Genomic DNA, 22,597 nt, shown 5'->3' on the forward strand with positions numbered 1-22,597 from the left:
ATTTGTCTCCACAGAGCTGGCCCCTTAGGGAGGAGCTTGGACTCAGAGGTGTTTTGGGACTGTTCAATGGATAGTCTTACACACCCTGGTGTCTGCCCAGCCAAGGGCCAGCCAGAGCTTATGACCTACCTTCACATCCATCCCTTCACACATGCTTTTTCATCCTCTCCCTCTTTCTCCCTCCCCTTTGCTTCCCTTCCCCTCTGTGCCTTCCTCCTTCCCTCTGCCTCCCTCTTCCCCTCCCTTTTCCCTGGCTTTCCTTTCTTCCTCTCTCCTGCTCCTCACATGTTCTTTCTGTGCCCAACAGCCAGCTCATGTCTCTCATATGAGATTTGAGCATGTGGCAGATATGCACATGCTAGGCCACACCTCAGGAAGGGAGGTTCTCTGTTACCTTCCCATGCTGCTGGGGATGAATTTGAGGTGCAGACATGTCCATCTCCCCTCTCTAAGTCTTCCTGCCTACGCACAGCTCTGAGTTTAGTCACTCTTGTGGGCAGAGGCCTGGAACCACAGTTCCCATCTTTCCTATGGTGAGAAGGTCTGCTGTCCAGTGCCCCTGGAGCTCTGTCTCATTTGCCTAAATGTTCAGTCTGGTGAGCACTGAGAGATTTTTTTTTAACCCCAACGTCCCAAAGATCAGGGACTACACTGAATTTCCTTGCCCCTTCTAATTCAGCCTCCCCAGAGGCTCCTGCCCCTCTCAAGTCTAGGAATCCTGACAGCATCAGCCACCATCAGGCTCCAAGTGTGTCCGGTGCATTTTCCACTATAGTGAGGAAGTATTCAGGAAGTGAGAACAGGCACAGACTTTGCTCTTGCTCTGCACACAGGCAGGCGTGGTCTCGACACAGTTAGGACGCATACAGATTCTGCATCTGGTGAAAGTAGGTGTGGACTCTGTACAGCCAGAACAGGCTCTGTCTTTGCACACAATCAGAATAGGCTCGACTTTGGGATGCTGCCTGGTGCATGCAACATTTTTCTAGGCATCGACATATTTCCTACTGTGCTCCAGGGCTCAGACAGACTGACCACCCAGGCCTTGTTGGGCAGAGCAAGGTGACATAGGGGCAGGATGTAAACCTGTCTGCGTGTCTTTACCTTCATTGCTCTAAACAAGCACTGCTGCTTCTGGGGACGTTTTTGTTCAAGATTACATCACAGGAAAACATACTATGTATAATGATACTTGGATCAGTTGGCAGGTCTGTGCAGTAGGGAGAGGGGTACACTACCAAATATTTATAAACTGGAGACCCAGAATTTCCAACTAATCAGAAGTGGACAGAATTAGGTGATACAGGAAGTAGACTTGGGCTGGGCATGTCTTTATTGTTATGGCTGGAAGAATCATACTTCTTCCCTTTTAGAACTGGGAACCCTGAAAGGCATAGGCAATCAGGGATAGTTTTTTCGAAGTGCTTGTGATGGAGGAGATGGTAAAATGCAAGCCTCTTCTTAGAGGTACCCAGAGAGAGTGATAAACTAACACTCACTGCCTTTCCAAGGGCTGAGGCTGCCATCCAGCCCCCCTGCAGGCCAGGCAGCTCAGTAGACCACATCAGGACCTCGAGTTGGTCAGGACAGGGACTGTGAGTCTTGTTCTCACCTCCTGACACATGCAAGGGTGTGATGATCATTAGTATAATTAATTGATAACATTTTTGTCCAATATTCTGTTCCCATTCTGGTGGAGACTTTTGTTGTTGTTTGTTTTGTTTTGGGGTCACACCAGTGGTGCTCAGGGTTTACTCCTGGCTTGGTTTACAGGGATCACTCCTGGTAGTGCTCAGGGGACCATATAGGGTGCGGGGGATGGAATTCGGGTCAGCCGCATGCAAGGCAAGTGCCCTCCCCTGCTGTCTTATCTGTCCCGTCCTTCTAGTAGAAACTCTGAACAGGCAACAACACTGACATTTCCCAGACTTTTCTGTGTGCATTCATGTCTACATGGATGTGGCTGCATAAATGTGCCCATGAGAACATACATATGTGCAAGCACACATATGATGGGAATTGATATGCATGAATATGCACATATACACATTTTTGAGCATTGACTTGCGATCCTGTGTGTTTTGGAGAGCATCATGTGTGCAGATACAGGTGTGCACATCTGTGTACATATGCACCTGTGTACCCTGAAGAGGCAAGGAAGACTCATGAAGTTGCTTTTTGGTGCCACCTTCCCAGGCCTCAGCATCCTGTGGGACCTCAAAAGGATAATCCCAAACATACCTCCATGGGCACTCTGCTCACCTCTGTGTTCTCAGCTATTCAGGCAGTGGTCCTGAGTACCTGTGTGTGCTCTCAGCCAGCTCCACCTAGCTGAGAACAGTGGAGCCAGAGTGGGAAGCTGGGCAGACTAGGAAAGTCACAGCAGATGGCTAAGCAGAACTACAGGGGCTGGTGGACTGTGCTCCAGAAAGGAGAAGGGACTGGGCGTGAAATTTGGGTTACACAGTAGCTTGCCCCTTGCTTTATGCATAGGGGATATTTTTTAATCAGTGCAGGCCCCCATTTTTTAAAAAATCTGATGGCTCAGAGGGTTTGCCAGAGGAGAGAGAAGGCAAGGAACAGGCTCTGAAGTGGACAGGCTGGTGGTGGTCCTGGGGTTCACAAGGCTACAGCAGTATCCATGGTCATGCCATTGGGAACTTCATCTTTTGTAGAGGTCAGTAGAACCTGGTGCCTTGTTGGTGGACTAAGGGAGCAGAAGCGAGGCTTGGTAATTGCACCTGGGACAAGGGACAAGGAGGTTTTAGCCGAATCAGCAAGTTTCTCGGGAGTCTCCAGTGCCTTTGGGAGACAGGCTGGCAGCAGAGCCAGGTGTGGTCAGAGGAGGCCCCAGGGCTCAGCCACCAGCAGCTGGGGAGGGAGTATGAGGGGAGTGAGGGGACTGGTTGTGTCCCATGTGTAAGGTTGTGTCCCATGAGTAAGGATGGGCAGGACAGCATCTGGGCTGGATGTGGATCTCCTCCCTACTGTGGGTTCGGAGGCTTGTCCACAGTGCTGTGCCTCTTAGGAGGCAGCCCCAGGCCCCTCACTGGCTGCCGCCACACAAACCCTCTCTCCCACAAGGGAAAGCCTCACAGCTTCTGTCCCAGACTGAGCGGGCGGGCGGGGCGGGCTCATCCTGCCCTGGTTGCGTAACCTGTGACGTTTCCTTTTCAGTTGCCGGATTCATTATAAGGATATGTACAGTTTGTTGCGTTGTATTGCGCCACCCGTTGGCTTAGGGAAGAACTGCCCTCGTAGGTTGGCCTACAAGGTTTGCAACTTCAGAGCCTCCATCCCACAAACTCTTCCCTGCCCGAAACGCCAACACAGTACACACTCCTGCCTGGTTTGGGAATGACTCTACCTTACCTCTCTCCCCCTGCCCTTCCTGCCCCGCACTCCTGCGTCCTGGACGCTTTGGTCCTCCATCTGATTTCCCAGACTGCTCCAGCTGGCTGAGGACAGGCACCCTTGTGAGGTAGTGCAGAGTCCCCGGCTGGGCCTGGAGGACGAGAGCAGGCTGCTTGATAGACCACAGAGGCCAGTTTCACCAGGCTCTGCCTCTGAGCTCTCGGAGGTGGACTGGCAGGCCAAGGGCCCGGCAGAGGGGAGTGTGTGAGCAGTGCTCTCCCAGCCAAAAAGACTCAGAAACCGGGGACAGGAGGACAGACCGTGGGGCTCACAGGCAGGCCCCCATTTCACCTCTCAACTGATCGACTCAGCAGAGGCTGGGGGCCTTGGGAGGAGGGGCAGGCCTAGAATCAGATCCACCTGCCAGAAGTGGGCTGTCCCCTTCCCCAATGGGGGCCTGAACTGACAGTTTCTCTGGGTGCCTGCAGTTCCCATGAGCAGGTGGAGGGCAGGGTCCTTGCCAGGCAGCCTCTGTCTCCCAGGGCGATGCAGCCGTTGGCCTCCACACCTTCTCAGCCTGGAGCCTGTGCCCCTGTGTTGGCCCCCATTGTCTCTGACAAACTCTTGGGGGCACAGGAGTGGCTCCATGCCCTGTCCCAGCAGCTGTCCGCTCCGCAGTCTCCCACCTCCTGCCCAGCTCCAACCCTCAGCAGCAGCCCTGCCCTGGGCTAGCCTCCAGCATCTCTGGGCTTGCACCAGTGTTCCCAGTCAGTCTGTCTGGAGCCCTGGGCTCCTCGCAGAGCAGGGAGGCTCTGCTCTGGCTTTCTGGCTGGTTCTAGACTTTGCTCCTCTCCTCTAGCCTTCAAGCTCACCTGGGAGCACGTTGAGGGCAAGGAGACCTGCCCGTGTGCCCTGGTGCTCCAGCTGGCACCCCGCTCGTGAAGCTCTGCCAGCCTGCTGTGCTGGGATGGAGGTCAGCTCCTCCTCATTGGCATTCGCTCTGCTTCCTAAAATGGTGCGATCAGAAGGGGCAACCCAAAGCCGCCCGGATGCCGCCCTCCCTCTCCTGCTCCATGTTCATTAGCTCAGATATCACCCCGCCCCCCCTTGCCCTGTAGTGCAGAGGTGAGAAGGGGGGCCGAGAGGGGCTGTCTGCAGAGAAGCCCCTCACTCACTTACTTGGACCTTGGCATTCAGTCGGACGCTGGTTAACCGGATCTGTTTTCTTGTCTGCTTCCTCCCCTGCCCTTCCCGCCACACCCCTCCTGTGGACCCCACTCTGCCTCTGCCTTCTGGGCCGGGGGTCCAGTGGGCGCATCAGTTACAATGACATGTTTGAGATGCTGAAGCACATGTCCCCGCCCCTGGGGCTGGGGAAGAAGTGCCCCGCGCGTGTTGCCTACAAGGTAGACCCCGACCCTGCACGGCGTTGTCTGTGCCAGGCTGGCCGCCTGCTCTCCCAGCTTTTCCACCTGGCTGCTGCTCTGCTGCTCGCTGTTTCTCCCTGCCCAAATCATCTCTGCTTCCTTTCCAGATCAAGGGACAAAGACACTGTGCTCTTGTCTGCTACGTCCCTTGTCACCCAGGCAATCCCTCTGTGAGCCCCCAGACCCAGGAAGACCACACTGCAGCCTCCCACCTGCTTCATCTTCCTCCCCCTTCTAGAAATGGGAGAACACCCCCAATTTTTGGACAGAGGCTGCTTCTTTTCTGGGGTCAGGACCACACTCCTCTCCACTCTCATCTAAGTCCCTGGCATGGGTGCAGTGGTTCAGCCCTTGGGCACAACCCAGGGAGCCTGGCCCCTGTGGAGCCCCACCCTAACCCACCCAGCTCAGGCCAAAGCTGCCCCAGCCCAGCCCAGCCTGTAGCCTCTCTGGGAGAGACCACTGCTTTAGCATCTTGTAGGCTGTGCCGGGAAGGAGCCCAAGGGCTTCTCAAAGACCTAGATGCCAGGGATGGCTTCCTCCAGGGATACGGAGAGCACAGCCAGAGAGCGGTTTCGAGAGCACATGGTCCCATGCCCCCTCCCTTGGCTATGCTGAAGGTGGAGATGGTGAAGGGAGGGCAGGCAGGACCCAGGGCCCAGCCCCACACTGCCCCTCCCAGTTCCTCAGCCCCACCTTCTACCCCCAGCTCCCTCCCCTGCCCACCTACCCTGCCAAGACCCCCAGGGCCCCAGCGGACAGAGCGACGGAGCCCTGGAGTGCAGCTCCAGGTGTCTCTGCCCTTCCTGCCGCCTTCTTCTCAGAGCTCCAGTCTCTGGTGTCATCACACCATGTGTCCCTTGCTCTGGTACTGGGCCTGTGTCTGCCACCCGGCTCAGCACCACCTTTGTGAGCTGAGTCACTCCCCCAGGTCACCTGGGGGTGCTTCTGGTATCTTCCTCAGCCCCCAACCCCACCATGAGTGCATGCTGCGCCCTCCTGAGGCCCTGCATGAAGGCTGCAGCTTTGTCTCTAGAGGGAGAGCTCTGTCCACACTGGCACTGGGACCAGGGTGGGTGGAGGACTCTGACAAGGGAGTCTCTGGATCCCCTCCACGGCTGTGAGGACAGACACAGGAGGCAGGAGGGTGGGTGTGAAGGCACCAGCCTCATGGTGGCGCCAAAACTGGAATGGAGTTGCAGAGGGCTGGCCCCTCCTTTGCACCCTGGATCTCTGGCCCTTTTGGACCTGGGCAGGCAGACAAGTTTCTGGTGAAGGTGCCCTGGACTGAGCTCTTCTCTCTTGGGAATCACCTGCTTGCTCCTCTTCCTTGTCCATCCCTGACTCCCCACCTTCTCTGGCAGGACTCTGCCTCTACCACTGTGGGCAGTGCTAACCTGCAGGGCACTGCGCTCTGCGTGTGTCCCACATAGGTGATGTGTGAGGCTCTGGACTGGGTATCCATGTGCCGGTGGGGCTTTGCCAGCATTCCGGGAACCGTCGGGGTTCCTGCCACATCCAGCCGAGGTCAGAGCTGGGCACTGTGGTTCTCTCCAGAGAGAGGCTCAGGTAATCCGTAGTAGGCTTGGCAGAGGATAGTAAGAGCCCAGGGAGGGACCCTGTTCCCCAGTAAGATGCCGAGTGCTGCTGGGAGGGTTCAGGACCTGTGGCCCTGGGACTCTGCGTGACCAGCTCAGAGCAGCACAGATTAGCTGTCCTCTTGGTCCTTAGGAGTGCCCCACTCCTCAGAGCCCCAAGCTCAGTGCAGCTTCACCCGTGTCTATCTCCAGCTGCTGTCCCCAAGAGCTCCAGAGAGAAAAGGGAGCACTGCTCCCCTGGGCGTTCTGTGTCATCTCCGCTCTGGAATCTTCCCACTGCAAAGAGTTGGTCTCTGAGTTGTCCCTGTTGTCGGGCAAGAGGCATCCAGAAGCCCCAGCACCCTCCTGCTTGGGTGATGGGAGGAGGAGTCCTGGGGCTTCTGGGGCATCACCGGGAGCTGGCCTGCTGCTGGGCCTGGGCTGCCTTGCCCCTGTCCAGAGGCTTCAGGGCAGAGAGTGATGGGGAAGGGTCTGCCTTCGTGCTGTGGCCTGTGCCAGCAAGTCTTAGCCTTGGCATTACAGCCTTCCTGGGTCACACACCCAGTTTCAGCCACGTGTCACTCTAGCTGAGGACGGGCCTATTCTCACCGAGGCAGCCAGGCTCCTGGGCTTAACCCCTGTTACAGACTTTACCTGCACTTGGGTAGTTCTGAGTCAGGAGAACCCACAGCTCAGATGAGAGTAGGGTCCCCGAGTGAGTGTGAATGCTGGCAAACCCCCTCTTCCTGACCTCGCTTATGCCCAGGCACAAGTAGGGAGCCCCACGCCAGAGTCAAGCCAAGCCTTCAGAGGACTTGAGCACAGTGCAATCCCACAGCAGGGGACTCTGCAGGCCTGGCCCTGACCTGCATCCCTTGTCCCTAGCGCCTGGTTCGCATGAACATGCCCATCTCCAACGAGGACATGACCGTCCACTTCACATCCACACTGATGGCCCTCATCAGGACTGCGCTGGAGATCAAGCTGGCTCCAGGTGAGCAAGGCAGGTTCAGAGGGGAGGGCCCCAGACTAAGGCTGTATGGGGAGGGGTGAGGTGTGGCAATCTGGAGGTAGCTGAGGTCAGCTGCCCTGATTGCTTACTGACTTCAGGAGCTGCGAAAGAAGAGTGAGCACTGTAGAAACTCCACTTTCAGATCAGGAGAGAGGAGTGCTGAATTCGGTGTCTTCTCCAAGTTTCCTGAAGCTAGCAAGAGTCATAGCTGAACACAGACTGGGTATAGCTTCACAGGAGCTAGGCTCAAGAGTCTGCGTGCCCTCTGCCCTGGCCACAGGAGGCCCAGTCCCCACTAAGGTCCCTCCTCGGAAGAGGGACTGTGCCTGACCAGTATCCTCTTCCCAGACCACTTCATGGAGAAAATGAGGATCTGTCCCTTTGCTCCTTGCATCTGTGCTGTGCTGCTGCATCCTGTGAGCAAATAGTCAAGGCGAGTCCAGGTCCTTGTCATTGTCTTCAAGGGCATGTCGTGCCCAGAACTCTCCTGCTCCTTGAGTCATAGGCTAAGTTGTTCCTGGGATTTTTCTGCCTGTCTTGCATCAGGCTTGCTTTTGTCTTCCCCGTGCCCAGCCACTTTCCTATGGACCCTCCAACCTTTTCTCAGTCGTCACTCCCTCTTTTGGGAGGCACTTTATTGTAATTGTTCTTGATTTCTCTTGCTCTCAACCCTTGAATGTCACTATGTGCCCCAGACTGTCCATGTCATCTTCCCTCTTCCCATGGCTTCAATGAGCAGTGTTGGATGTGAACTGTTCTACGTCTCCCGGGAGGCCCAGCAAGCACCCCAAAGTACACCTGCCCAAACTGGAACCTTCTGCCCCCTCACTGGGAACTCTTCTTTCGCAGCTCCTGAAGTTAGAACCATTAGGTTCATTCTTCCCTCCTTTTCTTTTACTTCCCCATCTCGGTTCCACAGCTGACCCCTTATATTTTCTGACTCTTTCTTCAAGCTCCAGCCATAAATAATATGGTCACTTTTCTGTATTCTACCATAGTCACCCCAGGGTCCATATCTCTCTGTTATCTTTGTTTTTTTTTCTTCTTTTTGGGTCACACCCCGTGATGCACAGGGAATACTCCTGGCTCTGTACTCAGGAGTTACTCCTGGCAGTGCTCAGGGGACCATATGGGATGCTGGGAATTGAACCCGGGTTGGCTGCATGCAAGGCAAACGCCTTACCTGCTATGCTATTGCTCCAGCCCCCTCTCTGTTATCTTTGGACTGAGTGGCTGAAGTAGCCTTTCAACTGGCCAGTTACTGTTTCACTGTTCTTCACACAACAGTCAGAATGGTCATGTGACAAATGTAGCCAGTAAAATCAGTAAACCTCTGCTAGACCAGTCAAGAAAGAAGAGTGAGAAAAGTAAAAAAACCTATATAAGAAGTCAGAGAAAACATTGATATAGACCCTGTGCAACTTAAATGGGCTATAAGGAGATTCTGTGATAAATTCTTTGTGGCAATTTTCTCAGTTGATTTTATTTTTTTTTTTGCTTTTTGGGGTTACTCCTGGCTCTGCACTCAGGAATTGCCCTTGGTGGTGCTCAGGGGACCATATGGGATGCTGGGAATCAAACCCGGGTTGGCCGCATGCAAGGCAAATGCCCTACCTGCTGTGTTATCACTCCAGCCCCAACTTTCTCAGTTTAAATGAGATGTTTCCTTGATGCAAACTGTGAAGCTAAATCAATAATAGATAATCTGAAAGATAATCTAAGTCACCCCCATATTTAGGTAAAATGTTAAATTCATAAATTCATAGTTAAATTGACCTTATTTAGGTAAAAATTAAGAAGGTGAGAACCAGAAATAAGGTTTGCCATCGGGAGGGAATAAATAAAACTATTTCTGGTCCTGGATGGCATAATTTTCTCTGGAGGAAACACCTAAGAATCTTATAAAAGTAAGGTAAGGCATCTGTAGGCCTCAGCATGTCAAGTGTTGTTGGATACGTCCAAGGTGGGATGAGGCGGGGGAGGGCCTGTGTGAAGGCTTCAGCAGCAGTATAGCCAGCGGACATGGTGATTTGGAGGTAGGCTCCAGAGTAGAGACAGTATGTTTCTGTTGTTTAAAGGCATAAAAAAGGTTACTAAAATTAAGCCAGGAGTTCAGCAAGGTCACATAATATAAGGTCAATAAACAAAAAATAAATATATTTTCCTATATAGAAATTAACTACGCAGAGATGGAAAGAAGATTTACGGCTGGAGAACTTTTTACCTGAGTTATGGTCTGCATGTTGTTTCCACTCCCTGACACCCCAGGGTCCCCTAGACAGCTGCAAAGTGGCCCCCAGGCATTACTGAGTATAGCCCCTCCCCCCAAGAGAGTTCCCTTAAAATAATGAGAGCATGAAGTGCTTCTCTCTTGTTGGATAACTCTAAAAAAATATCTCTGTGAGATCTATATGCTGTATTTCAAAAATTGAAGTGGGACCACATAGCAGGCAGGGCACTTGCATTACACACAGTCAACCTGATCTTTGCTACCCATTATGGTCCCAGAGCATTACCAGGAACGATCCCTGAGTGCAGAGCCAGGATTATGCCCTGAGCACTGCTAGCTGTGGCCCCAAGACAAACAAAACAAAAATTGACTAAAGTAATCAAAGAAGATATAAATAAATGAAGACCTGTACCACATTCATGAGTGGGAAGTATGAAAACTAATCACAAATCATCCTGTTATTCATCGATTGCCTCGAGCAGGCCCCAGTAACGTCTCCTTCATCCTAGCCCTGAGTTTATATTCAAGGCTCTTTAGGAAAATGAGACCCATCATTGTTACTGGTATTTGGCATATTGGGTACGCCAAGGGGAGTTTGCCAGACTCTGCCCTGTGGGCATGCTACATTCAATAACCTGCCAGTTTGTCCAAAGTAGGAATGAGACAGCAACAATATATTACAAATTTACAAATTCTATCAATTCTTAAATGTTTAGTACGGTAACATTTCTAAGAATGAAAAGCATAAAACTTATCAACTCTCTGTGCTTCTTCATATCTAATAATTAAAACTTAACATCAACTCAGATGGGCATTAGGTATTCTAAACCAGTTTGCGACCCCACCTAGGGTCGTGTGAGGGGGTTGAAAACAGTTGACAACAGTGAAAAGCTTCTGAGTATATAATGACCAAAAATTAATTTAAAATCAACCCTGAAATGAATCCAAGATGCTTCTTCTGATAGCATTCTTGCTGCATTTCTTGGGTTTAAAAGTGTTGCCAGTAGAAAAGTTTTAAAAGTCCTTTCGTAAAGTACCAGCAAAAGAAAAATCTCTTAAAAAAAAAAAAAGAAAAAGAATATCTCTTTTATCAATGGGCAAGGCCTGGCAATGCATGTCTTCTGCATAATATTTGCAAAAATTTACTTCAATTTTATAAAATATTCTATCTACTGGGTTGGAGAGAATGTTCAAGTGGTATTCATGTGCCAGGTAGTAAGTTTAATGCCTATCTCTGCATGACCCATGCCCCTCCTGCTCTGAAGAAACCTTTGGGTACAGCCTCTAAAAGAAAATTTTTTTTCTATTACTGCAGCTACCATGAAAACTAATATCTTACTCAAACTTGGTAAGATATTAGTTTTCCCCACAATGATAAATAATTAGCTTTACCCTAGTCAACAACATCCCAGTGGCCTTTTTGAATAGAAAGTTATAAAACAACCCAAGTTTTGAAATTTAAACTTAATTTTTTTTTTGGTTTTGGTTAAGTGCCAGTCACCATTAAAAAAAAAAAATCAAAGCTGGAAAACCTGTTTCTCCTCCCCTTAAGCAAAGACACAAACAAGAACGCAAAGTGCCAGTGTGAGGACGGATCCCTTGACCCCAGGGAGACTTAAGTCAGAGTTTCATGGATACAAAGTCCACTAGCTTTCAAGCTACATAGGCAACTCACAGAGGAAAGATCACAGCAAATAGTGCTAGAGAAAGTTAGACAATATGCCAAACAACCGGAATACAGAAACCTTGGTAAGTGCATAACTGAATGCCGGACGAAGTGGAATAGGCACAGAAACTTGTTTCTTGTGAATCCAAGATATCAGAGCCTGGAGGCAGGTTTCATTCAGGCAATGGGCTTTGACCAATACTCAGCTGGGCTTTCCTTCCTAGTGCATGTGGGGAGAGGGGACAGCTCTCTGGAGGCTTCTTCACCTTTGCAGCAGGGTCTGTTCGGATGCCTTAATCACCTTGTTTCCTTCTAAATCTCATCTTTAAATATGTAACCCCACACTGGGGGTTCAACCTCGTGGGGGATACAGACTTCATAGCAAATACCATTCACACACACGTACACATTCTCTCTCTCTCACACACACACACACACACACACCCTCATTTTAACTTGGATTGTGCTGAAGTCACACATGCTAAGTGTGAAGTTAATAGTGATAGTCCCTTTAGAAGAAACACAGGAGGGAAAGAGGCAATTTTTTGTTAGGCAAATCGTTCTAAAGACACAAAGATGCATAATCTATCAAGGAGTAAGTGGAAAAATTGGCCTTTATCAAAATTTAAAACAATTTTGCTCTTTAGAAGACAAGAAATTGAGAAAAGACAAACCAAACCCTTGGAGTGAATACATAGGAAAACACACATCTAGGCTAGGATTTGCTTCCAGAATATGTGAAGATCTATCACAAGTCAGTAATGAGAAAAATAACAACCCAATAAAAATGGTGCAAATATTTGAATCGACGCATTTCCAGAGAAGATTTGTAGACAGCAAATCAACTCTTCTCTTTTTGCTCATGGCAGTATGAGGAGAGAAATCCAAAATGAGACCCCATTTTCATATGTTCTTTGTGCACATTTGAATGACAAAAATGCTAGTTTAAAATAGAAGTTGTGGGGTCCATACCCGTGGGTGCTTCAGTGTGGGTAGCCCATGTGGTGCAAGGCTTTGAATGCAGGGATACATGCATGCAGGACACATCCCTAGATTATCAGTGTTGTTTAGAATGGCAGGACTTGGTGCTGTTGAGAATACAGAAATAGGATCTTCTGTGTTCCTGGTGTGACACAAAGTGGCAGAGCCACTTTAGAAAAAAGTTTGATAGTTATTGTATGACCCATCCTCCTACTGGGATGAGATGAAAACATAGCCACACAAAAGCCTTTGTTTGAGGCTGGGTAGATGACTTTGAGGGGTGAAGTACATGCTTTATGGGGGAGGGCTTGGTTTGATTCCTGGCTCCACATGGTTCCCTGAGTGAACTATCAGTGAACTCAGAGAACTCTGAGCACTGAGCCTAGACTAATGTACGCATATGACCCAAAAGCAAAAAAAATATTAACCCTCTTTGCAAATGTTTATTTGCAAGTCTTTATTCTAATTTGCAAATCTTTATTCTAATTGCCCCACACAACAAAGCACTCTAGTGAGTGACAAACTCTGCTAGTGTTTGAAAATGAGAAGGAAGTCAGCAGGAAGCAGTGATCAGCCCATACATCCACCCCCATGGATGATTTGCCTGTGGATTGAGCTGAGCTGAAGCATCAGATTCAAGCACATGGAATAATGAAGAAAGGGAAGACAGGAAACAACTCAGGGGCTGGGGGGAGGCAAGGCTTTGTCTGCAGAAGCTTCCAGCAGGAACTGTGGCCACAGATGGATTTCACAGTAAAAGTAAATGACTGTGCACTTTTTTTTTTCTTTTTGGGTCACACCCAGCAATGCACAGGGGTTGCTCCTGGTTCATGCATTCAGGAATTACTCCTGGCCATGCTCGGGGTACCATATGGGATACTGGGAATCGAACCAGGGTCGGGCCATGTGCAAGGCAAACAAACGCCCTACCTGCTGTGCTATCACTCCAGCCCCTGACTTTGCACTTTCTGAAAGTCAGATGGGATCATTGCAGAGGTGAACTTCACCGTATATAGATTGCACTTAATAAACCAACGTTAATGAAAGATAAATCAGCTCTTTTCATTCCTCTGCTTGAACATCTATGCTCTGACCTGCTCAACAGCCTGGCCCCCACTCCTCCCTCTCCCAGCCCCTCCATGACACAGCCCAGTCTTCCAGTTGGCAGTGTTTTCAGATCTTGCATTCCTGCCATTCGGTCCTGAGCCCTTTCCTGTCAGCCTTCTCCAAACCTGCATCCCTCCTCAGAATCTCGCTCCTTTCCCATTTGTTCTTTCTTTTTTCCAACATACTATTTAAACTTAATGCTCTTGGATTCTTGAAAATGCAACTTAAGTCTAGAAGAACTGTTTCTTTGGGATTTGTTTCTTCACCTAGGGTAGTGCCTGACAACTCGTGGGCACTCAGGTAGTATTAAGATGAGTTGGATCATCAGCACCTCCCTCCTGTGTACACATGTCCCCATAGGACTGCATACATAGCTGCATGGAAGCATGTAGCCATGCGAGTGCACGCGGAGACATACCCAAGCAGTGCATATGAGTGTACAGTCCACAGACCCCTGTAAGTGCATATACGTGAAAACACAAATACACATGTGTGTGTGTGAGAACACAGCTGTGCACATGCGTGTGTCCACACACAGATAATAAATGTGTGGACACATTTGCGTATGCATGTACACTTGCATGGAAGTGCACAGGTATATGTGTGCCCAGGAATACATGCACACATACATGTGCGTGAACACACATGTCATTTTCACAACTTTATATCTCTAGGTTGGTTTTTCTTCAGACCTGCTTCCAGCACTGACTCTGCCTTTCCCCACCCTCCCCACCCCATCTCTCCCACCTGTTCTCCATCAGGGTGTTGGGCTTGCTCCTAATGTCTCTCTTCTCCTCCCCACCTGTGTCCTGCTCCAGCTGGCACAAAGCAACACCAGTGTGACGCAGAATTGAGGAAGGAGATTTCCTCTGTGTGGGCCAATCTGCCCCAGAAGACCCTGGATTTACTGGTGCCACCTCATAAACGTAAGCGGGGGTGAAAGACTCACCTTGTCCTCCCCACCCTGTCCCTGCCAGAGGCTTGAGGGGAGTGATGTGGGGCCGCCATTTAATCCAGTCAGTGGACTCCACTACTGCCACTAGTGCCCATCTTTGGGGAAGTCTGTGAAGCATAGCAACTGTGGGAGAATTTAGTTAGCAGCACCCTTCTTTTCTGCTTCAAGAAGTCTAGAGGAAATTTACAGGAGCCCCCACCCCAAGATGCACACACTATGAGCTAAAGAGAAAAGAGTTCATTTCATTTTTTGGTCAGATCTCACATTCTTTGTAGGAATCAGAGTGGGATGGTCCTAGTCCAGGGGGTGTCCTCAAAGGGTCGAAGCTGGGGACACAGAGGGTAGGTTACTGTGGGCAACTGACTGGGGTCGTTCAGTGTGGGTACTGCAACACCAGCGTGGCTGATGAGGTCACGAGTCTCACCACATTTGCACTCACATTTCCTGTGCTTCTCTGCCCTCCTCCAACTCTTCTCTCCAGCTGATGAGATGACAGTGGGAAAGGTCTATGCAGCGCTGATGATCTTTGATTTCTACAAGCAGAACAAAACCACGAGAGACCAGAGTCACCAAGCTCCTGGAGGGCTGTCCCAGGTACCAGGACCAGGAATCTTAGAATCAGTAGGAACCCTTCTGGTGGGTCCAGGAGCCTCCAAAGCAGTGGGGACCTTGCTGGCTGGACCCTTCGCTTGCTCCATAGCTTTCAGGCCCTTACTACCTTATTGGGGGCAAAAGCAGTGGGAAAGAACGATAACTTACAGCTGCCTCGCTAGCTCTCAGAACCACTGCCGACCTCTTCCTTTGAGCTGGCTGGCTGCCTGCTTACCTGCTAGAGGTGACTATCTTGGAGTGCTGGTATATAGGGTACTTATCTAGGTCAGGAGCTGAGGACAGATCCCTGGCAATGCTGTTGATCCTGGAGGAGAGAGAATAGAAGGAGATCCAAGAGACCAGTGAGGAGAAAGTTCTTGAGCACATGTGGAGGTGCGGGGTGACCTGCACAAAGATGGAGAGTGCAGAGCAGATGCTCTGACCATGTGCAGATGGTTTGTAAGCCACTGTTTGGAGCTAGTCAGGGGAACCCCCTTCTTGTGATAGGCATCCCTGAGGCTCCCACCATAGCCTCTGTGTCTGTGCAGGCAGCCCCAGCTCTGAATCTTGGGATTCTGGCCAACGCACCTGCAGCTCTACTACCAACAGTCCAAGTGGACAAGATGAAGTCGCGTCACCTCATGTGGAGTGTGACATCAAGGCTCCAGAACATTCTGGGCTTTTCTGGATCCAAGAAGAGAGAGATCCCACTTCCTCACAGAGGAGCTGTAGGGGCAGGAGGGGCCCCCCGGACTCCAATCCGGTCCTGGACTGGAGGCAGATTTCTGAGTCACAGTTGTGCGGGGGGGCTTGGAGCAATGTTGACCCTCAGAGCTCTTCTGTACCATTTCCATGCTGCAGATGGGCCCGGTGTCCCTGTTCCACCCTCTGAAGGCAACGCTGGAGCAGACACAGCCGGCAGTACTCCGAGGAGCCCGGGTTTTCCTGCGGCAGAAGAGCTCAGCCTCTCTCAGCAATGGCGGGGCAGTGTGAGTACCTGAATAGGCCAGCATAGAGGGAGAGCGGGGCTTCTCAGCTGTAGGTACAGTGTGGGTATCTGGGCTGGGATGTGGTGGAAAGAGGACAGGATTCAGCTTCTCCACCTCCCAGTATTTCTCCAGATCCTGTCCTCGGCTGGCAACTCTCAGATGTGAACTGTGCCGCAGCTTGCACTCTTGCACAGATTTTCTGTGGCCACTGACCAGGTCACCATGAGCAATGTCAGTGGGCATGGACCTGAGGCCCATGATGTGGGACCCCTGACTCCCTTAACCCTGGAGTTCCTTACCCCACTGTGTTGGTCTCTTTCTTTCAAGTGTGGGGCTTCTTGCCCTCTGGCTCGGATTGAGTTTCTTAAAGAGGAAGCATTTCATCTGCTCATGGCCTTTTGTTGCCCAGCTCCTGACCCTTATAGCAACCCTCTCAGCATCTCCACTCTAGAAGGATTTCTGAAGCAATTGCACCTGTAGGCAAATCAGCAGTGTTAGTCTCATATAGCTCTTGCTGTGTGACCATCCAGGTAAAGCCCAGAATGGCTACTCTCCCTGCTATGGTGGCCTGCAGGGACTGGTGTGGCCATCTGGAGGCAGGGACCAGCTTGACCATTATGTTGCTGGGGGTGGGTTTGTATCCAGTCCAGTGAACAGGAGGTACATATGATGGCCCCTGAGGTGAAGCCCAGCCTTCCCTGTACCTCCTTGGGCCAGTCTGGGCTCCTGGTTGCACAGAGCCTCACGTCAAAGGAGCTGCAGCTATGAGAACAGTGGCTCACACCAGGATACTCCTCTACAGAAATCCACTGCCAGGGTGTGCACATACTGCCCTGTGATGTGTGCTGCTCCTGGAACCCATGCATTTGTCGTACTGTCTGCATGCCAAGGAAGAGCTGGGTATGCACCTACATGGTAGATTCTGAGTGTGCAGGTGTGTGTGAGTGGAGGGGGGTTACACAGTGGATTCTCAGTTTACATGCATTGGGGACACAGTGGATACTGAGAGAGAGAGAGTGTGTGTGTGTGTGTGTGTGTGTGTGTGTGTGTGTGTATGGAACATGATGGATTCGAGTGTGAATTTGTGGGGAACATAGTGGATTCTGAGTTTGCATGGGGGAACACGGTGCATTCTGAGTGCGTGTGGGTGTGACAGAGTGGATTTTGAGTTTGCATAGGGGAACACGGTGCATTCTGAGTATGCATGTGGGGGTGACATAGTGGATTTTGAGTTTGCATGGGGGAACATGGTGCATTCTGAGTGTGCGTGGGGGGGGCACGGTACATTCTTAGTGTATACTTGAGCAGATGTGATGTGTGTGGACTCATCAGAACAGGCTTTCAGTTCAGGAAAGAACTTTCTCTGCTCCCTATGCCTTCCTTTTTCTTGTTTGAATTCAGAGGGCATTTGGTATTGGGCCATCTGTCTTCCCAGCTCTGTCCTGTTAGCCTTTCAGGAGACTGCAGCAATTTCTTTCTTTCTTTTTTTTTTAATGTAGGAGTACTGTTATTTATTCAGCCACTGATTAGCTGATTGAATTGGGCATGTACTCCACCTTACTTTTTTTTTCATTTTTTTTTATAATTTTATTTATTGAATCACCGTGAGGGCAATTACAAAGCTTTCGGGTTTGAGTCTTGGTCATACATTGAAACACCCATACCTTCACCAGTGCCCATTCTCCACCACCAAAAACCCCAGTATCCCACACCCTCCCCCTACCTGTGGGGCAGATGATTTCCAAATTACTCTCTCTCTACTTTGATTACATTCAATATTTTGACACCAGACCCACCATTATTATTTGGAATTTTACTCCAACACTCAGATCTGCTGAAAAGGCAACAGTAAACAATTTGTTTTCTATTGCTGGTTAAGAATAACATATGATGTCACATGGCTGCAGTAGTAGCTGCGCGATTTTGAAATTCTGAAATTTTAACACATATCTGGAGGGATTTCTGCCATAACCTGCTGGCTTCCGAGTTTTGTTCCTGAGTCTCTGGGATCGTGGCCATTAAGCAGCTTGAGCAGGAGCCAGAAAGGCCGTTCATGGGCAGCGACTCGGGGTCTTGTCGGGACGGGGAGGAAAGGGCCGGCTCCACCCCATACTGTGAGGCCCCACATGTCTCATCACTGAGGGCCCAAACCTGACTGCCCAATGGCCTCTGGAGGATGGCAGCTACCGAGCCACCTAGGGGAAGCAGGCGGAGGGATAATGCCCTTTGCCCTCTGCAGTGGCCTGGCGACAGTAACCTACTGCGCGGTCTGGACGCATTTCTGCCAAAAGCCGCTGGGTTTCAAGATTTGTTTCTGAGTCTCTGGGATCATGGCCATTAAGCAGCTTGATCAGGAGCCAGAGAGGCTCTTTGTGGGTGGCGACTTGGGGTTTTGTTGGGACGGGAAGGAAAGGACCAGCTCCACCCCCATCCCGTGAGTCCCCACGTGTCTTGTCACTGTGGTCCCAAACCTGACTGTCCAGTGACCTCTGGAGGATGATGGCCACTGGGCTGCCAGGGGGAACAGGCCAAGTCACGAAACCTATTCCCACCTGGGGTGGCCCAGTGCCAGTAACCTACTGCAGGGACCGGACGTATTTCTGCCAAAAGCCATTGGGTTTTTTGAGATTTGTTTCTGAGTCTCTGGGATCATGGCCGTTAAGCTGTTCGATCAGGAACCAGAGGGGCTATGCCTCCAATTATATAGATGAACCAGAGGTGGTTTGTGGGTGTGTCTCCCCCATACCTAACTTTTGGCCATTTACTTCTAAGTAAAATTTGCCCCAAGTTATTGGGGTCTGGCCCAAGGCACAGCAGCAATTTTGGGGTATCTGGAAGTCTGAAGGTGCCATGAGGCTGCTGATGCACTCGCCTCACAGGTACAGATTAACCTGCTGGCGGCACCATACCCCCGAGCAGTTTCTATATATACTGCAGGGGAGCAGGCAAAACATATTGTGTGTGTGCCTGTGGACCACTTTCCCAGAAGGGATGCTGGAGCCTACACAGGAGGCTCAGGAAGACCTCAGTGATTGGGCTGCAGGGGGAGGCCCCTGCCAGTTTGGAGGTGAACAAGAGGAAGTTCCACAAGGAAGGACCTCTGCGGGAGCTCTGGGTTGTTTGGGTGAGTTTTTCTTCAGAAGGCAGGATGTGGTTTTTCTTAGCCACTGTGCATAGTGATATACTTAACCTTGTTCTTCCATGGCATAGGTGACCCCCCTGTCCAGCAAGTAGGATTTGTTGGACATTCCAAGATCAGAGCTCTGGGCTGGACTTTCCTTGGACATGAGTTATGAGGGTCGTAGCTCCCACTTAGGGCAGGCCCCTGCTGCCGCCTGGCACACACCCACTCTGCGCTCATCACTGTCATCACTGGGGCCCACCCTTCTCTGTCTGTGCTTGTGAGTCCCCCATTCCATTGGCTCACTCCTCCCAGAACACAGGCTCCAAAAGAGAGTTCTGAATGGAGGCAGGCAGAACCTTGGGGCATTCCTGTACACGAGGCCCTTAAGTTGATGGGACTTTCTTTTCTTCTCCACAGACAGACCCAAGAGAGTGGCATCAAAGAGTCTGTTTCCTGGGGCACCCAGAGGACCCAAGAGGTGCCCTATGAGGCCAAGATACCCCTGGAACGTGGCCACTCTACTGAGATCCCGCTAGCAGAGCCAGGAAAGCCAGTGAGTCGCCCAGGGCTAGACTTGGTGGAGGGGACACTGGGGGTGCAAAGTGGTCCAGGGATGGAGCAGGTGTGATAGGGGCCACTATCTTCCCCAGGCTGTGGATGTCCAGATGCAGAGCATGGCCCTTCGAGGCCCTGATGGGGAACCTCACCCTGGACTAGAGAGCCAGGGCCGGGCGGCGTCAATGCCTCGCCTGGCTGCTGAAACTCAGGTGAGTGAGCCAAGAGCATGTAAGGATGGGGTGTGAGAACCTGGCTCAGAGAGGGCCACTTCCTTTTGGCAAGCTTTGCAATGCGATGTCTCTTTCCTTCTTCTGGCCTATGAAATATGGGTACCCAGGTGAGCTCCACCTGCAGCTGTGTGATCCTGGGGTGCACAGATGGTGGGGTACTTCTGGGTCCCCAGTTGGTTCCACCAGCTGGCTCTGGCCTTTCTCCTCCTGGTGCCCTCCCTGTTCCTAAGGGATGCCCATGGCTGGCCTTGGAGACACAGGCACCCACAGAGCTCTCATGAGAGAAGACAAGGGTGCCGGTGAGGATGGGCTCTCTGTGGGACAGTCCCTGCTGGACCCATCCACAGGAGGGCCCAGCCTGGCCAGGCTGAGGGGATGCTTCTCTGAGGGGTGAGGTCGTGGCCAGGTCTCCTAACCTGGCTCACCTGGCTGGTGGCCCAGCTCCATGTTGTGCTGTCTCTAGCTGCTCTGCGGCCTTCCCAGTCCACTCCCAGTAAGCTTTGTCCTGCCTGCATGCAGCCCGCCCCAGACACCAGCCCCATGAAGCGGTCCATCTCTACGCTGGCGCCCCAGCGCCCTCATGTGACTCATCTCTGCAACACCACCCTGGAGCGTGCTCCAACAGGCCAACCGGCTCCCCACCACCACCACCGCTGCCACCGCCGCAGGGACAGGAAGCAGAAGTCTCTGGAGAAGGGGCCCAGCCTGTGTGCAGATGCCGACAGGGGTATGTGTGTACAGGCACCAGGTGGGTTGGGGTGGGGGATTCTGAGAGCCCATGGAAGCTCCTTTTGATACCTCACCACCCCACTGCCTCGCCTGAGTAGGGGTGGTAAGTCCTGGGCCTGAGGGCCAGGGAGCACCCCACATTCCCCAGAGACTTCCTGTTGGTAGGTGAGGGCGGCCCTTGGCCACTCTAACTTCTCCTCCTCCTGGGCAGCACCCAGCAGCGCAGTGGGACCAGGGCCGCCCCCAGGAGAGGGCTCCACAGGCTGCCGGCGGGAGCGCAGGCAGGAGCGTGGCCGGTCCCAGGAGCGTAGGCAGCCCTCGTCCTCCTCCTCGGAGAAGCAGCGCTTCTACTCTTGTGACCGTTTTGGGGGCCGCGAGCCTCCACAGCCCAAGCCTTCCCTCAGCAGCCACCCCACGTCTCCCACAGCCGGACAGGAGCCAGGACCACCCAGACAGGTGAGCCGGGCCCCTATCTTAGTGACAGGCCTGCGATCCTCTTCCCTCTTGTCCCATTGGATTGCCTCCATCTGACCCTCCACCGCTGTTCAAGCTGCATGAAGTCTGGACTTTGGGGCTTCCTCTTCCCTGGCCCGTCACCTGCCACCCCTGGCTACCATCCTGAGCCTCCCAGGGGTTACCATCTTCCCACCCCTCTCCCACTGCATGTGCCCCTCATTGCCTGGGTCCCAGGCCCCTGCCCATTCTTTGCTCCTTGACTCTATCTTGATTCTGACTCTCTGTTCCGTTCCCACATAGGGTGGTGGTTCTGTTAATGGGAGCTCCATGCTGCCAACTTCTGGTGCTAGCACCCCAGGCCGCAGTGGGAGGAGACAACTTCCCCAGACCCCCCTGACCCCCCGCCCCAGCATCACCTACAAGACAGCCAACTCTTCACCCGTCCACTTCACGGGGGCTCAAAGCAGCCTACCGGCCTTCTCTCCTGGCCGGCTTAGCCGTGGCCTTTCTGAACACAATGCCCTGCTCCAGAGAGAGCCCCTCAGCCAGCCCCTGGCACCTAGCTCCCGGATCGGCTCTGACCCTTACCTGGGGCAGCGTCTGGACAGCGATGCTACTGCCCGCCCCCAGCCCGAGGACACACTCACCTTCGAGGAGGCCGTGGCCACCAACTCTGGCCGTTCCTCTCGGACTTCCTATGTGTCTTCCCTGACCTCGCAGTCCCACCCTCTCCGCCGCGTACCCAATGGCTACCACTGCACCCTGGGACTCAGCTCGGGCGGGCGGGCACGGCACAGCTACCACCACCCTGACCAAGACCACTGGTGCTAGCTGCACTGCTCAGTGGCACATTCCAGTGGATGAGTTTTATCATCCATGCTGGGTTCCAGGCTGCTCAGGGGTGCCAAGTCCAGGGCTGCAGACCTCAGCTGCTGGCTGGAGACCCCTCTGCTCTGCTTTCCTCTTGGCACCAGCTGGATGAGTAATGCTGTTTGTTGAGGGACGTGGCCTGCCCCCACATGCTGCCTCCCTGAGTATCGCCTGCAGGCCCTACCCAGGTAGCAGCTCTGTGTGCTGAGAAGGACTGGTGGGTCCCAGTGCATTTCTTGGGAACTTTTTGTGAGGTGTGGATCTTGTAGGGGCAGCCTCTGCCCAGATATGTGGCCCAGAGGGCCAGGGCGAGCCTCAGGATGGAGCTATGGCAAATCGGGCTGCAGCCTCATGAGCCTGGCCCTATGTGCTAGGCACATCAGTGTTCACAACACACACATCCAGCCTCGCTCTGTGCACCTTAAATAGCAAGTGGACACAAGAAACACAATCACTCGTTCTCTCTCTTCTCCCAGACATTGTCCACCTAGAGGGGACCAAATCCGGAAAACACTTTCGTTGTTGATTTAGGGTTTTTAATCACAACACCATTCCATCTCTAGTCAGTTATCTATACTTGATCTAGGAAAACTAGAAAACCAGAAAAACAGGAAGGATAAGTTACACCACTTCAAAGACCAAACCTGTTGTAACATCTCAACTTTCCATGGTGTGTTTTTGGGACTTGTATGAGGAGATGCTCTTGTGTCCATTCCAGGGGTCCCCTGGGTGACCCCTGGC

The 22,597-nt window shown here is 52.0% G+C and overlaps 1 protein-coding gene across 7 annotated transcripts in view; it reads left to right on the forward strand.

Moving 5' to 3' along the window:
* CACNA1B (calcium voltage-gated channel subunit alpha1 B) overlaps positions 1 to 21,972 on the forward strand; it is a 167,086-nt gene extending 145,114 nt beyond the window's left edge. For all 7 annotated transcript variants that reach the window (XM_056132892.1, XM_056132893.1, XM_056132895.1 and 4 more), the window contains 10 exons: positions 4,664 to 4,760; positions 7,244 to 7,352; positions 14,173 to 14,280; positions 14,791 to 14,903; positions 15,762 to 15,889; positions 19,431 to 19,566; positions 19,664 to 19,780; positions 20,321 to 20,528; positions 20,742 to 20,986; positions 21,287 to 21,972. In XM_056132892.1, coding sequence (XP_055988867.1) covers positions 4,664 to 4,760; positions 7,244 to 7,352; positions 14,173 to 14,280; positions 14,791 to 14,903; positions 15,762 to 15,889; positions 19,431 to 19,566; positions 19,664 to 19,780; positions 20,321 to 20,528; positions 20,742 to 20,986; positions 21,287 to 21,817 — 1,792 coding nt within the window. In that variant the 3' untranslated portion in view covers positions 21,818 to 21,972. The remainder of the gene's footprint in view (positions 1 to 4,663; positions 4,761 to 7,243; positions 7,353 to 14,172; positions 14,281 to 14,790; positions 14,904 to 15,761; positions 15,890 to 19,430; positions 19,567 to 19,663; positions 19,781 to 20,320; positions 20,529 to 20,741; positions 20,987 to 21,286) is intronic.
* The last annotated feature ends 625 nt before the right edge of the window (positions 21,973 to 22,597 follow it).

This window comes from Sorex fumeus, unplaced genomic scaffold (assembly GCF_029834395.1).
Source record: "Sorex fumeus unplaced genomic scaffold, SorFum_2.1 ptg000095l, whole genome shotgun sequence".
Taxonomy (NCBI): domain Eukaryota; kingdom Metazoa; phylum Chordata; class Mammalia; order Eulipotyphla; family Soricidae; genus Sorex; species Sorex fumeus.